Below are 13616 nucleotides of genomic sequence, written 5' to 3'. Positions count from 1 at the left end.
ATATTTATATATATATTTTATATATAAATTTTTATATGGTACCATATAGGTTACATATAGATACACATATTCATACGGGTGTCTAAAATCGCTGTTCCACCGATACACATGGACATGCAAGTTATGTAAATAAGCCTCCAAGTTAAATATTGTTCACCTTTGTGCACGTCTATCAGTGCTTATTTGTGTGTCGTGATATTACGACCAATAGTTTGCATTTGTTTGTGAAGACTGTCTTTGGCGATTGTCGATTGATAAGATATTTTTCTAACTTCTCAGTAAATCAGCAACAGTTTTGCATATATTGAGGTTTTAACGGTAAGTTTTAAAGTAGACTAGTGATTTTGTTGCGTTCTTGAAGATACTAAAAAATGGGCATCATACCGTCCATGTACCTACTGTTTATTCTGATAATTCCATAAGACGTTGTGCACCCCTTAAATTGCAATTGCAATTTCAAGGCGCATTTTTGCACTTGCGAAGTTACCAGCGCATAAATCCATCACTTCAGAAGTATTGAGGGTATGATGAAAATCGGAATATACATATATTATTTTGCATGTCGCATGGATTCCTTCATTGATCGACTATTGATACTCTTTGAGGCTTTTCCTTCAAGAGGTTTGAAGTGCGCAGTTTACTCATTTTTCACACTGTACGAGCATTAGGTGTGTAGTTGCAACAGACGCAAGTCTATGCATACGACTTGCTTTTGCATTTCAATTGTTTCATGATTGAATCAGTTTATGTGGTATGAAATATCGTGCAGACAAATTTATATACTTATGCGAACATAGAGGAGCTTGGTGTCTTGCACGGTTGCGTGTACTTCTCGGGTAGTTATGTCAATCAAAGTCATGTGGCTGTCTGCATCAGTACGTGTCGAAAGCAGCATAGACAACTATGCTTAAAACCCATTTTGCTGCTATCTATTGATACTTGACAAAATCTCGGCGACAGTGTAAAACTCTGGCGAAAAGCTTGTTTTCCTGTGGGGCACACGAGGTGATTTTTTTGCCCTGATCATCAATCACTGCAAGTGATTAGTAGGCACGCACCTTTGTATACTTATAATCACTGTCAACTTTCGACTGGCTGCAGGTCGGTGCGATAGATACCAAGCTATTGTTTCCAACCCAATGACACTGTTATCTTCTTATGAACCTTAATGTACAGTTCCCTCAGTACAAGCTCGAAGCCGACTCTGAACGCGGAACGGTGATCTTTCTCTTGGGTGATGAGAAATACGCCATCGAGGAACTGATTGCGATGCAATTAGAACAGGCAAGGAACATCGCCACTGCCGCTGCGGAGGAGACCATGAATGATGCTGTCATCACCGTGCCCTCATTTTTCACTCAAGCCGAGAGACGTGTATGTACTGTGCTTTGGGGTAGCAGCGTGCCGAGTTGTGTCGAGATCTTATTTCCAAGTGTTGTTCCAGGAAGCTGTTTTTATTATTTAGCTCACACACCTAGGGGTGAGACGTGATATGTATTGGTACATAGGCATGCACATCAACCATAATTGCCTTTCTCTTCCAGATGCTCTTGCCTACGCATTTATATACCGTATTATATAGATACAAAAATAATATCGGTGTATAAATCTCTATGTAGGAGCACCTTTTTGGAAATCTTACCGAGTGCACAATTGCACGGTATACAGAGTATTCGAACTCATTGTCAACAAAGCTGTGTTGTAAAAACAATCGCAGGCAAGGAAATGTAATCTCACATAGTATCAAGCGTATTATTACTTTTGTAGGTTATTGTTTGCTGGTATTTCTACTTTTGGAATAGATCTACAGCTATTTTGTAGCTGACTGCCTTATACACGTTAGACTGTTATGCCCCCCTTTAAAACACACTGAGTCATTTTATTCCTAACGCATTTTTCAAGTCGATCGGTTGTCACGCGATTGCACTAGTAGTGCTATGGGTACCTGATACGCATTAAATGATGCGTGAGCTTGTCATTGATCAGCTATTCTATTTCTCCCCATTGCAGACTCTCTTGCAGTCCGCGAGAATCATCGGACTTAATGTGCTAGCGCTCGTTAACGATAACACTGCCGTTGCCACCAGTTGGGGAATCTTCAACAAAAAGAAGTAAGTATGTGTGCAATTGAGCTCTAGAAATCTTTCGAATAGGACGAGGAATCTTTGTTTTTGCGTGAAGCAGCATGTACGTGGACTATATTATCGTGTATATACATTTACATATCCAGTGAATGTACCATATTCAAGCGTGTAGAAATTGGTCGGTTTTTTGATGTATTGTAGTCCTAAATCAACGGTTCTCTCACTATAGGTTTGAGGATAAGCCTCTGACGGTTATGTTCTACGACATGGGCGCCAGTACTACATCTGCCACAATCGTCAAATACTCACACGACTCAAAGAAAATTCCCGGCGTGAAGATTCTCGCTACGAGTTTCGATCGTACCCTTGGTGGTTTGGAGTTTGATTTCAGGCTGAGAGATCACCTTGTGAAGGTATGTACTCTTTTTGCATAGCAGAATTGCAATAGTTTCTAAGTTTGGCACACGACAGTAAATTAGTATCATGCTGGTAAACAGCGCCGCAGTAAAAGAATACACCGAACCAAACTGATTTGGCAAGACCACAGATCACATGCGTCTCGTCTCACCCAGCCATCATCGTGCTCCCCGAGCAGATATTCAACGAGCAGCAAAAGGGGAAAATCGATGCCCGCGACTATCCTCGTGCGCTAGCCAAGCTTCTGAAGGAGGCCAGACGCGTAAAGGAGGTGCTCTCCGCAAATACGGACACGTTCGCCCAGGTGGAGGGCGTCTTGCCTGATGTTGATTTCAAACGAACCCCTGTCAGCCGTGTCGAGTTCGAGACATTGTGTACGGATCTGTTCGAGCGCACAGCGACCCCCATGGCGAATGTACTGCAACAGTCTGGCATGGGTATCGCTGAAATTGATCAGGTATGCCTTGTGTGGTACTTGAGCATGGAGTATGCTTATTTGAACGCTTTGATACCGTATTTGCCATCGGAGCTGAGTAGTATTCAATAACACCGCGAGCAAACTAAAGTGCCCTACGGCGGTTGACCTAGCCTTCTAGCTAGCATCAATCGGTTTGCAGTTGCCTTCGCAAGTCGCCCTAGTGTGCTTCTGGATCTACACCTGTATGTCTGTTAAACGTATACCGTTGATTTTCGCAGGTGATCATGTTCGGTGGAGCCCAGCGCATGCCCAGAGTCCAGGACAATCTTCTGAAGGTGACCGGTGGAAAGGAGTTGTCTCGTTCCATCAACGCAGACGAGGCCTGTGCCATCGGTGCTGTGCTTCGTGCAGCCACGCACAGCAGTGCCTTCCGAATGGCCAAGTTCACAGTGGAAGAAGCAAATGTGTATCCCGTAAAGGTCGCTTACCCGCGCGCAGAGAAGGACGAGAACGCCGAAGAGGGTATGTTGCTATTCCTTGTTATTCTGTTGCCTTTGACCAAATGGGCTTAGTATTCCTGTACTTCACTAGCAGCAACACGCTAGACATGCTGCTTGACTAGTCTCATTCTCCACGAAGCCCTTCAATCCTAACATTCACCCTTCTAGAGTATGATGGACGTTCAGTGTCTAGTTGTTGTTACATATCGTTCTTTGGAGGCACGTACTAGTTATTTCACTACCGCACGTAAAGAGGTTATTCGGGCGTTTTTTGTTTTGACTTTTGCACAATGGGTGATGTTGCATTGTCCGGCACCTCTTACTGCAAACGTTATATTTTGAGTATCACCAATCTGTAATAGGTTTCACCTTACATTCGACGTATGCATCGGTTTCTATACAGGCGTGAACTCCTACGAGATGCTTGATAAGGACGATGATCTCGTATGGCGATCCGTTATCGGGCGCTTCGGCAAATACCCTGAGTCGAAAATCTTCAGTTTCACGAAGCATACCGAAGATTTCTCTTTCAAATTGCAGTACAGTGACTTGGAATCTTTCCTGCCTAGTCCCGAGGGACTCGATATGGTTGGCAGTACGCTCATCTCATCGTACAACATGGTGTGTGCGCTGTCCCAGTAGGATTGGAGTACAGTTGTATATGGTTCCTCTGTATGCCTGTTATGACTATGCAGACGTTCTACTAAGGTTATTGTATAGATTTATCAGTTCATATATATGCCTGTAATGGCTATGTTAACGACGCTGATAATACTTTTTGTCCTGTATGTTACCGGTGCTAGGCTAGCTGTGTCGCTTGCATGCGAGCCATCTCTCAATAGAAGACATCACAATTCGATTACACACACATACCCATGCGTGTCCTCTTGCTCTCTGTGCCCAACTAAGCTTAGCACGGGCACCAATCTGAAAGTGATCTTAATGCACTCGCAATCTGACAGCTCACATCCCTCCCTATAATCGCACATGTTCCAATAGAGTGGTCTCAAGGAAGCCTACGAGGAATACCTGAAGGATGACAAGCACGTGTTTGTATCGAGCAAGATCAAGTTCCGCATGGATGAGAGCAACGTTCTCAAGGTGGAGAGTGCAAACGCTTATTTCAACACCACCATCCCCGAGCTCACTTCTGAACAAGGTAAGTTTCCGTTGGGTCGAGGGCACTCAAGAGTAGCGTATCCTCCCGTGCGCAATACTGCACGTATACAATTCTCACACATGCTGGTCGCCGGTTTTGAGTGTCTGGGTACATATGGTATTATTTTCCATGTGCCGAAATGCTATTCGTTTATTCAAGCAATCTTTAACAGCATTTATATTTGACTCTGCACTTCTTGTAGCTGCTGATACCAACGACGGCAAGGCCGGAATTGCTGACAAGATGAAGAACTTCTTCGGTATGGGTGGGGACGATGAGAAGAAGGAGGGCGCGGAAGCCGCAGCAGAGCCAGAGGCCGCCGAGAAAGGGGCTGACACGACTAATGAAACGAAGGATGAAGAGGCCGCGATGGAGGATGCGAAAGACAACACGAAGGTATGACAGTGCAGCAACAAACATGTGTGTGGTTGTGTAGTACGCTTGATATACACGTTTGATGTGTGTGAAATCGTGGCTTGTCAGAAAAGGTTTCACACCTACGAGTATACTATACTAATATATATCGTTTGTATCCGCTAATGTTTTTGTCACATGCAGGCCGAAGACCAAGACACCAAGAAGAAGCCTGCCAAGACGAAAGTACCCAAGGCCCCCAAGGTGGAGACTGTAAAGGTCGCGCTCAAAATTACAGAGACGCACCACGACTTGGCACCGCTCACCACCGACCGTACTGAAGAGTATCGCCAGCGTCTTGCTGACCTGACCAAGGCTGAGGCTGCATTGCACTATGCAATGAAGCAGAGGCACACGCTCGAGAGTATGTCGTACGATATTCTGGATAAGTTAGAGATGGAGGATCTGGATAAGGTTACAACGGAGGAGCAGGTATGTGCGAATATCTCGCAATCGATGAGCTACGTACATTTGGTCCGGTGTGCTTTTCTTTTTCCCATTTACTTTGTCTTGCAATGTTTTGGATTGCACCAGAGGCGAGTGCTTGGCGTATAATTCTACGACTTAAAATATAATTAACTGCGGTAATCGTCTAACTTGGTCTCGAATTATGCTTGATTCTTTGTAGCGTGAGGGTGTACGTCAATATGTCGCAGAGGTGAGCGATTGGCTCTACGGCGATGGCGAGGAAGCCAGCGCGGAGGAGTACACTACGCGTATCGATCACATTACCGACACTACCAAGCCATTCTTCTTCCGTAGAGACGAGTATCTGTTGCGCCCTAAGGCTGTCAAAGAGTTGAATCTCGCACTGAAAGGTACGTGAGATCTATTGACCCTAAATTTATTTTGAGAAATGTCTTGACTATGGTGTGTGATGAGACCCATTACTGGAAACGTTTATATTTGCTGAATGCTGACTGTCTTGTATTCTCCTACTCGATTTGACATTCGTAAAGGCCTGGACAAGCTTCTAAAGGACACACCCGAGGACGAGCGATACTGGACCAAGGAATCCCAAACCCTTGTTGAAAGTGGCATCGCTGACGCACGCAAGTGGTTGGACGACAAGGTGGCGGCTCAAGAGGCTACATCTCTGACCGAGATTCCAGTTGTGCTTGGCGCTGATATCCTGCGAAAGGTATTCGTGTAATTGTTTGGGGGCTAAACTAGTTCTGATATTTGGGTCAGGCTTCGCTGTTTATTAGATTGTACCGGGTTATGCGTCGCGTATTTACAAAGAGCAGCTCTGAAAGAGTGTCACATGACAGCACATTTCTCAAAAACTACATAGTGATAGTAGCACCCTGCATATCATCTTGGCTGGTCACCGTTTCCATTCCGCAATCTAAATATCTCCATTTCTCCGCGTACGCTGTCCACAGGCGAAGCGACTTAGCCGGGATGTCAAAGCACTCAAGGACACACCCAAGCCCACCCCCGTCCCCACACCCACACCAGATGCCACTCCTGAGCCATCTAATGACACGGAAACTGTGAGCGATGGCGATGGCGATGCTATGGACGATGACGAGTATGTGGACGAAGGCTACGAAGAGGTACGACAAGAATTCATTTTACCCACGGACGAGGAAGTGGCTGCGGATTCGGAGAAGGCTGAAGGCAGTGCTGAGGCTGATGAGATGGTGGCGGACCAAGCAACCGACAAGGTGGTGCAAAAAGAAGAAGAGAGGGACGAACTTTAGATTCAGGAAATCAATTATCTAGAGCTGAATGGTGGTGCATGATTCAACGCACAGATGGCAAAATCAAGGTGCAAACTGCATTCTAGATAGTAAGGGTGAATTCGGGCCTTAAGTTCTACACCGTGAGCTGCAAGTCCCTTTGATGAAAACAGTCAGATAAATACAGATTTTTAAGCAAATCTTAGATAGTTTATTGTGGGCAAACACAGTAAATGACTGTTGCCGTAGGCTATTTATAAACTCGTCCAAAACGAATATGTCCTGGAATTTCAAGGACATTCTTTTACAATACAAGAAATATACAAATATTACCCCTTGTCGAGTACGCTGTGCTAGCAAAGCCACAGGTTCATATGCACGAGTATATTTTTAAGTTGTCTATACTAAAGCCACTAGTCAATGAGCACGGGTCGTAGTATAAATGTATGTATGTGCTGAGTCGTGTTTTTTGGTTCAGCTATATCGAAACTGCGGCTTTACAATAGTCGTATTTTGTTGATACATTAGGTCATTGCCACGCGTCATGTTCTGATCAAACACGCCCAGCTACTGCGATCTACGGACAAACAGCTGAAAGTAAGGAAGCGAGCTACAACCACGTCTAGCCTCGGAAGCCTGGCTGCCAGTTTGTCGAAGATTCGCGTAGCTAAATCTAACGAAAGTAACGTGTATGTTATATATTGAGACCTGCATATTCCATATATATAGGTGAGGTGTGACGTTGTCAAGAAATTAATATAGTTATGCATATATACATATCAGATATCTCTTATCAGAGTTCAGACATATACTCGAGAGAGGCTATATTTATATTTATATGTAAAATACACATTGAAAAATTGCATGGCCCTCTGTACTGACTACTCTACTGCTACGTGAGATAGACTGATTGTGGATTGAGTTCGCTCGAAAAGGAAGCTGTTACTTTTCCACGAATCACGATCCAGAATTCCAGATTCAACAGACTGAGGGCCATGAAAATAGTGACACATAACTAGTCACAGCACATATTCTGCGCCAAAATTAGCTATTACCTAATTCGGCAGGGAACAGCCGCCAAAACTGGTCTCTGGCCTGAACGGTCGGCTGGAACCGGCATTGGTTATTGTGCATTTCATTAATTTTGACGTCAAAGAGAGTATCTGTGTTCATGTGGTCCAATTAGAATTCAACTTATGATGCCACCGAGATCCGAAATGAGACAACTGGCATTTTGCGGCAGCCGGCCGGCTCCCGCCGCTGCCAGCCAGACGCCAGTCTTGTGTGGCTTTAGTAATTTAGAGTTGATATATATATAAATTTTAATTTTTTAATTTTTAATTTTTAACTCACCTTTCAGTTGTTGGCACAGCAGCAAATATTGTGTGGGAATGGGAGGCTCAACCGCTCAAGCCTCACCGAGGGCAAGAATATAATCAAGAAGCCTATATATTCGCGCGACAGCTGATGAGCCTTACATATATATCTACAGTACTTTCAACACAACTACATATATATACATATATATATATATTTATTTATATATTTATTTATATATTTAGGTATTATTTATACAACGATGAGCGGACGAGTTTTACGAAGAGTTGCCAGCACCCCTGCCGCCGCCTTCAGGAGCATCTGGATGTCTAAACGGGCGTCCCCTGTGACTGTCAATGAGTCAGTCAACTCACGCTGTCGCATTGAAAAACTAGAGCAACGTCTAAGAGCGATGCAGCGTAATAATCTTCAGCAGCAGGTTATGTGATTGTTCGATAATATGCTACGCGTTTATTGAATGACCTTTCCACAAGGTTCTAGGTAAACTATCATTTGAAAACTATCGTTTGGAACCGAGTTTGCTCTCCGGAACATTCATCTTGAATGATGAAAAGAATCTAACAATGCTCTAGCTATGGTCTTATGGGAAGCCGCTGAGCGTAAACTTATCGCTTATGCTCAATCGACGTTGTGTGATGGCATGGCATGGTGTATAGCTCGAATTATTCGTTCACTTCGCTCTGCGTGCCGTTATACGATAAGGAAGGCTAATTCACTGGCGACTATTTTTCTGGCTATACCGGAGGACACTGGCGGTACTGTTGACGTCCGCTGTGTGGATGTCATAATAGCATCTACATTCACTGAGTAGTGTTATTGACTCGGCTACCCTTGCGATGCGTGTTGTACACGGGGCATGGTATTCTGGTGGGCGGCAATATGTCTGCAAAGAGTTGAAACACATAACACACAGCAACACTTTGTCAATTTTGCCAGACTGTCACTTCTATGAGCATCAACAGACCATATCCATATGATAATATCAGCGCAAGGAATACACACACCCATGATTGATGGCTGCAGAGCATATGGTCCATACCATATACAAACATATATACTTTCCAAGATGTGGATAGATCATTCCAGGCATTCGCCACTTTCACTTGACCTTGCGGTGATTTAAGTCAGTTAAGTCAGACTTCTGAACTGTGCCTGACGTCCATGGAAGTCTGCTATATACATCTCCAGCCTGTATATAATATTTTCTAAAAGCAAGTGGCTAATAATTCCAAAAAAGAACATATTCGACGACGGTTCGAGTGGGTTTACATAAGAAATGCTAAGCACATTAAATTTTATTTGGGGGTATCTGTTTTATCTCTTTCTTGTTGCACAGATCCCTCATAGTTCTAATTGGCTTTTCTTCACGTGTCATCAACGATGTTTGTAATTATTTTCACACGGCTTCCTGCAATTTCTTCGGTCGGCGCAATGATTGCGCGGTGTTTTAGACATTTTGGATGCTACAGCCCTCTCCGGTGTTGTATATTTCATTGTCCGCCGCCATAGCTCGTTGTATTCTGCACTTGACGGCCACCGCGTCAATCACAGAAGTGAACACGTAGCAAAAATATCAGTAATCATGAGTCGTCGTTTGCTAACTCAAAGTGTTGTTGAGACAGTAAACACCCTGTATGTATATGCCTTGCTCCTGTGCTCTCACTTAACTAACAGTCGATACACCAAAGAGTATCTCAAACATAGAATGAGAGAAAGCATCGCACGTTGCACGCAAGCGAATGCTGTCCGTTTCAAATCATACGTACTCTCCCTTGATCCCTGTGCACGCTTGTTGTGAATTTTGGATGCTTTGTTTGTGCCGAGGATCGCTTGCAAGCAGGAGTTCAGCGTGCTGCAATAGGATATTGACTGTCAAGTATCAAGCGACACGATGAGCTTTCGCCATCGTCAAATTACACCTTAAGCTTTACCCGTCGAGAAATATGGCACAGTACAATGTAGCTCAGGTATTCAACATTATGTCTAATGCACGGCACGAAGGCGATCTGAGCTGAAACATAGAAAGTCTCTTTCATCCAACTTGGCAAACACTGCAATGGACGTTGTGATTCAAAAGAATTTTGGATGCAATTGCAGTACACCTTTAGCGCTCTCATTCGCTTCAGTTGTGTCATTCAACTGAACATTGAAGTCGTCGAAAGTCTGAGCAATAGATCCGTAAAACTTCTGCGATTCTGTGGTGCCATGAATTCAATGAGGTAGTGCAAGTCAGTCACTAATTTATCATGTGCGAATGCTGGATTTAATTATGCTCTAAATAGAGTCATCCATTATTTTATGAGGCTTTATACAAAGCACACGCTTCCAAAGTGGTAAAAATTTATTCTGTGTAGATATGAGACGCCGGTGTTGATATTATAGTTTAGGCCGGGGAGTATTATAGTTTAGGCCAGGGAGTTTCTTGATTTCTAGATTGCAACTTAAAACGAAGTACCAAGAAGGATGGACTGATCCGTCAAATCAATATGTTTCTCATCCAGTGATTTTCACTGTTAATATTGAAATATGGACTTTAATACCTTGCTGAGGATTTTGCAGATGTCTCTGTATTTCCTCATCAATTCCTTCACTCTGATGCGAACAAACATTTTCATAGCGAATTTGATCGTTAGTAATCATACATAATTTTGATGTTTTGCAAGACAGAAAAGTATAGAAAATACTCTATTGAAGGTAGAGACAGAAACTTACAGTCTGGAGTGGCAAGCCAAGAGAATCTGCTAGGAGAGTAGCCCCTGGATATCGTCACACTCACATGAATGACCTCGTAGGTTAGAAGCTTGCAATCGGAAGATCTAATTTGATTTGGTGCTGATAATCTGTTTCAGAGTGATCTATAGAATTCGGCTGTATACGCATGGCTGATAATACTGCTGCTTACCGTTACATGCGGGACTGCGAGATCGTCGTTTTCGAGAACCCGCAAAGTGATTCTCTTCGTCTGCATCTGCGAAATTAAGGGCTTACAATATATTTAATTTGAATGCACAAGTTTAATAGCATACACTTTAGCAATGTGATAATACCAGCCTCATGATTGAGCTCACCAGTGGTATATTGGACATAGGCGAAAAGTAAAAAAACATACTTTGCTTTCTATTTTTAATCGTGTTTAAACGATGGGTATTTGATATACCACAGGACTGTACTTTATCACGAGGTTAATTAATACCCTTACCTGGTGTATCGTCTTTGACCATACGCTGGTAGTACGGACTCTGCACATGAGTGCTTTCAACTGCATGGATGTGACAGAATGCTACTCAGGTCAAATCTCACAGAAGGAAAATACTATCACAAAAGTAGCTACATTGACATAAACACAGCAGGCTATTGAAGCGCCGCCTCAGATTTATTAATGAATTTGCCGCACGGGAGCACTAATCAAAACAATATATTACATACCTGCTGTAGGAAGCACTGGTATCTCGTGACGCTGTCGGTTACCAGACGTATAGTAAGTAGACAAGATAAGAGCTAAGCATATATCATCATCAACTTAAAATAGTACTGACGTAAAAATTATGCTGTGTGCAGCACCTTGTACACACCTTTTGTCCCTTGTACATTCCCAGCCAATTCCATTTCAATCGTGCTCGGGAAAATTACACCTCAGAAAACATAAACTGTAGTGCCTAGCTGGCCTGGAAGGTACCTAGCTACATTAACTAAAATATTGCTCACAGTGGGCCGACCTCGCTAACCTGAACTGGAGGCACGGCCGAGTGACGCCTGGATCTTGATATTGTTGATAGACGATTCGTCAATTTGGAGCGGACCTTGCCGAAATCAATTCCAAGAGGCTGAGAAGAAGATGTTTCATTAACAACGATCGTACACCGCGAAAAAAACCCTAATACGTGTTCTAACACGACCATCTAAAAGTTAAACATGTGGCACTTCAGATGCCAGAGGTATTGATCAGCCACAACCCACTACCAGTGTTGTTATTCCAAATCAAAAGGTCTGGCATGTTTATGTACACATTTGTTGTACATCTATTTCATAAAGCGCCGTATTTATAATCCTTAAACTCTGTAGAAACAGATACGCACTATACATTGCACCCAACTGTCTCGAATGTACAAAAATATATTGAGGTGTATTCTATGAAATTGAACGTAAATATGTGTGTACGAAAAGGAATCCGCATACCTTCCGCTTTGGCACGCTTTTAGCCATCCGATTGGTACGGTCTGCCATGTCTATCTTCCTACTTATCTGCAGCACTGGTCCAAAATTTGTACTAAACCAGCGTATGTTTACCAAATGGGACCAGATAGCAACATTGAGATAATTGATATTTACCAAATGTGAGTAAAATAATTGCTCGTATTGCCGTCAGTACCGATTTGATGATCAACACGAAAACTAACTAAACGTTGCCAATCAATATCTATTGTTTTAGTATTTTGCTAACAAGATTTGTATTGTATATAGTCCCTACTAGGTTCATACTGACCACAAAATAAACTAGAATTGTTGTTTTGAAATTTGCTCTCACACACTCACGCATGCCGTTAGGTAAACAGACAATGGCAGTATAACACTACCCAACCCAACCCAACTTGAAATCAAAACCAATACATTGGAAGATGCAACTGAACAACTCATAATTTTTTGTAGTATAAGGGGTGTGAGACCAATAAAGTGTAGTGTTTGCATCCAAACCATTGTCAGCACGCAACTTGGGCGCAGCATACAATGTGTGCATCGTTACTCATACCTCGGTGGTAGACAGCCGTGTATACACCAAAGACCAGAAAGAGTGTTCTTTGAGGTACATACAAGGTTTACATACATATATACGAAGCGCTTGTTTATGCATGTGCAGATGAGATATGTGGGCTGCTTTTACCTCGTTCGGATTAAATATATAGCTACACAAGACATAACAGATATATGTAGCATAAAAAAAAACACGAGAGCTTTCGTGTGAAGAATTTAAAAATTAATTATATTTAGTACAGTAATTCGAGAGTCATTCGGCCGATTACAGCTGCGCGCCAAATTTCGGTTGCAGCAGCCTCCCTGCACACGGGGCCGGTGGGCGGCGTTGCCGCCGGTGACAGGGGTGAGTAAGTGACCGCCTGACCGGTCATTCAAACCCGCAAAAAATAAATAAAAAAAGCGCCAAAACCCGGCATATTGAACCGGCAGCGACAACAACTTTTTTCATATGTAGACTTCAATTATATATACACTTTCTTTGGTAAATATGTATATTTATATTGTTAATTTAGAAGGCTACACACACACACACACACACACACACACATATATATATACAATATATATATCGTAGCTTTATATATATACATATATATATACAATATATATATCGTAGCTTTATATATATACATATATATATACAATATATATATCGTAGCTTTATATATATACATATATATATACAATATATATATCGTAGCTTTATAGATATATATATATATATATATACACACACACAACCAAACATACATACATATACATATATATCTATACTTATTCATACACATACATACATATATACATACATACACACAAACACACATACACATATACATACACAATATATAT

At 42.5% G+C, this 13616-nt stretch overlaps 1 protein-coding gene across 1 annotated transcript in view; it reads left to right on the top strand.

Moving 5' to 3' along the window:
* Positions 1–6698, top strand: part of SARC_03005 (hypothetical protein) — a gene marked incomplete at both ends in the record, with an annotated part of 8396 nt that extends 1698 nt beyond the window's left edge. Inside the window, 12 exons of the mRNA XM_014303224.1 lie at positions 1177–1374; positions 2011–2111; positions 2314–2497; positions 2680–2958; positions 3198–3441; positions 3823–4040; positions 4419–4578; positions 4781–4974; positions 5137–5424; positions 5621–5810; positions 5952–6133; positions 6378–6698. Of these exons, the coding sequence (XP_014158699.1) occupies positions 1177–1374; positions 2011–2111; positions 2314–2497; positions 2680–2958; positions 3198–3441; positions 3823–4040; positions 4419–4578; positions 4781–4974; positions 5137–5424; positions 5621–5810; positions 5952–6133; positions 6378–6698 (2559 nt within the window). The remainder of the gene's footprint in view (positions 1–1176; positions 1375–2010; positions 2112–2313; positions 2498–2679; positions 2959–3197; positions 3442–3822; positions 4041–4418; positions 4579–4780; positions 4975–5136; positions 5425–5620; positions 5811–5951; positions 6134–6377) is intronic.
* Positions 6699–13616: the final 6918 nt, after the last annotated feature.

This window comes from Sphaeroforma arctica (genome assembly GCF_001186125.1).
Source record: "Sphaeroforma arctica JP610 unplaced genomic scaffold supercont1.144, whole genome shotgun sequence".
Taxonomy (NCBI): Eukaryota; class Ichthyosporea; order Ichthyophonida; genus Sphaeroforma; species Sphaeroforma arctica.
The sequence above is the reverse complement of the archived record's forward strand: the minus strand, read 5'-3'. Positions and strand labels throughout refer to the sequence as shown.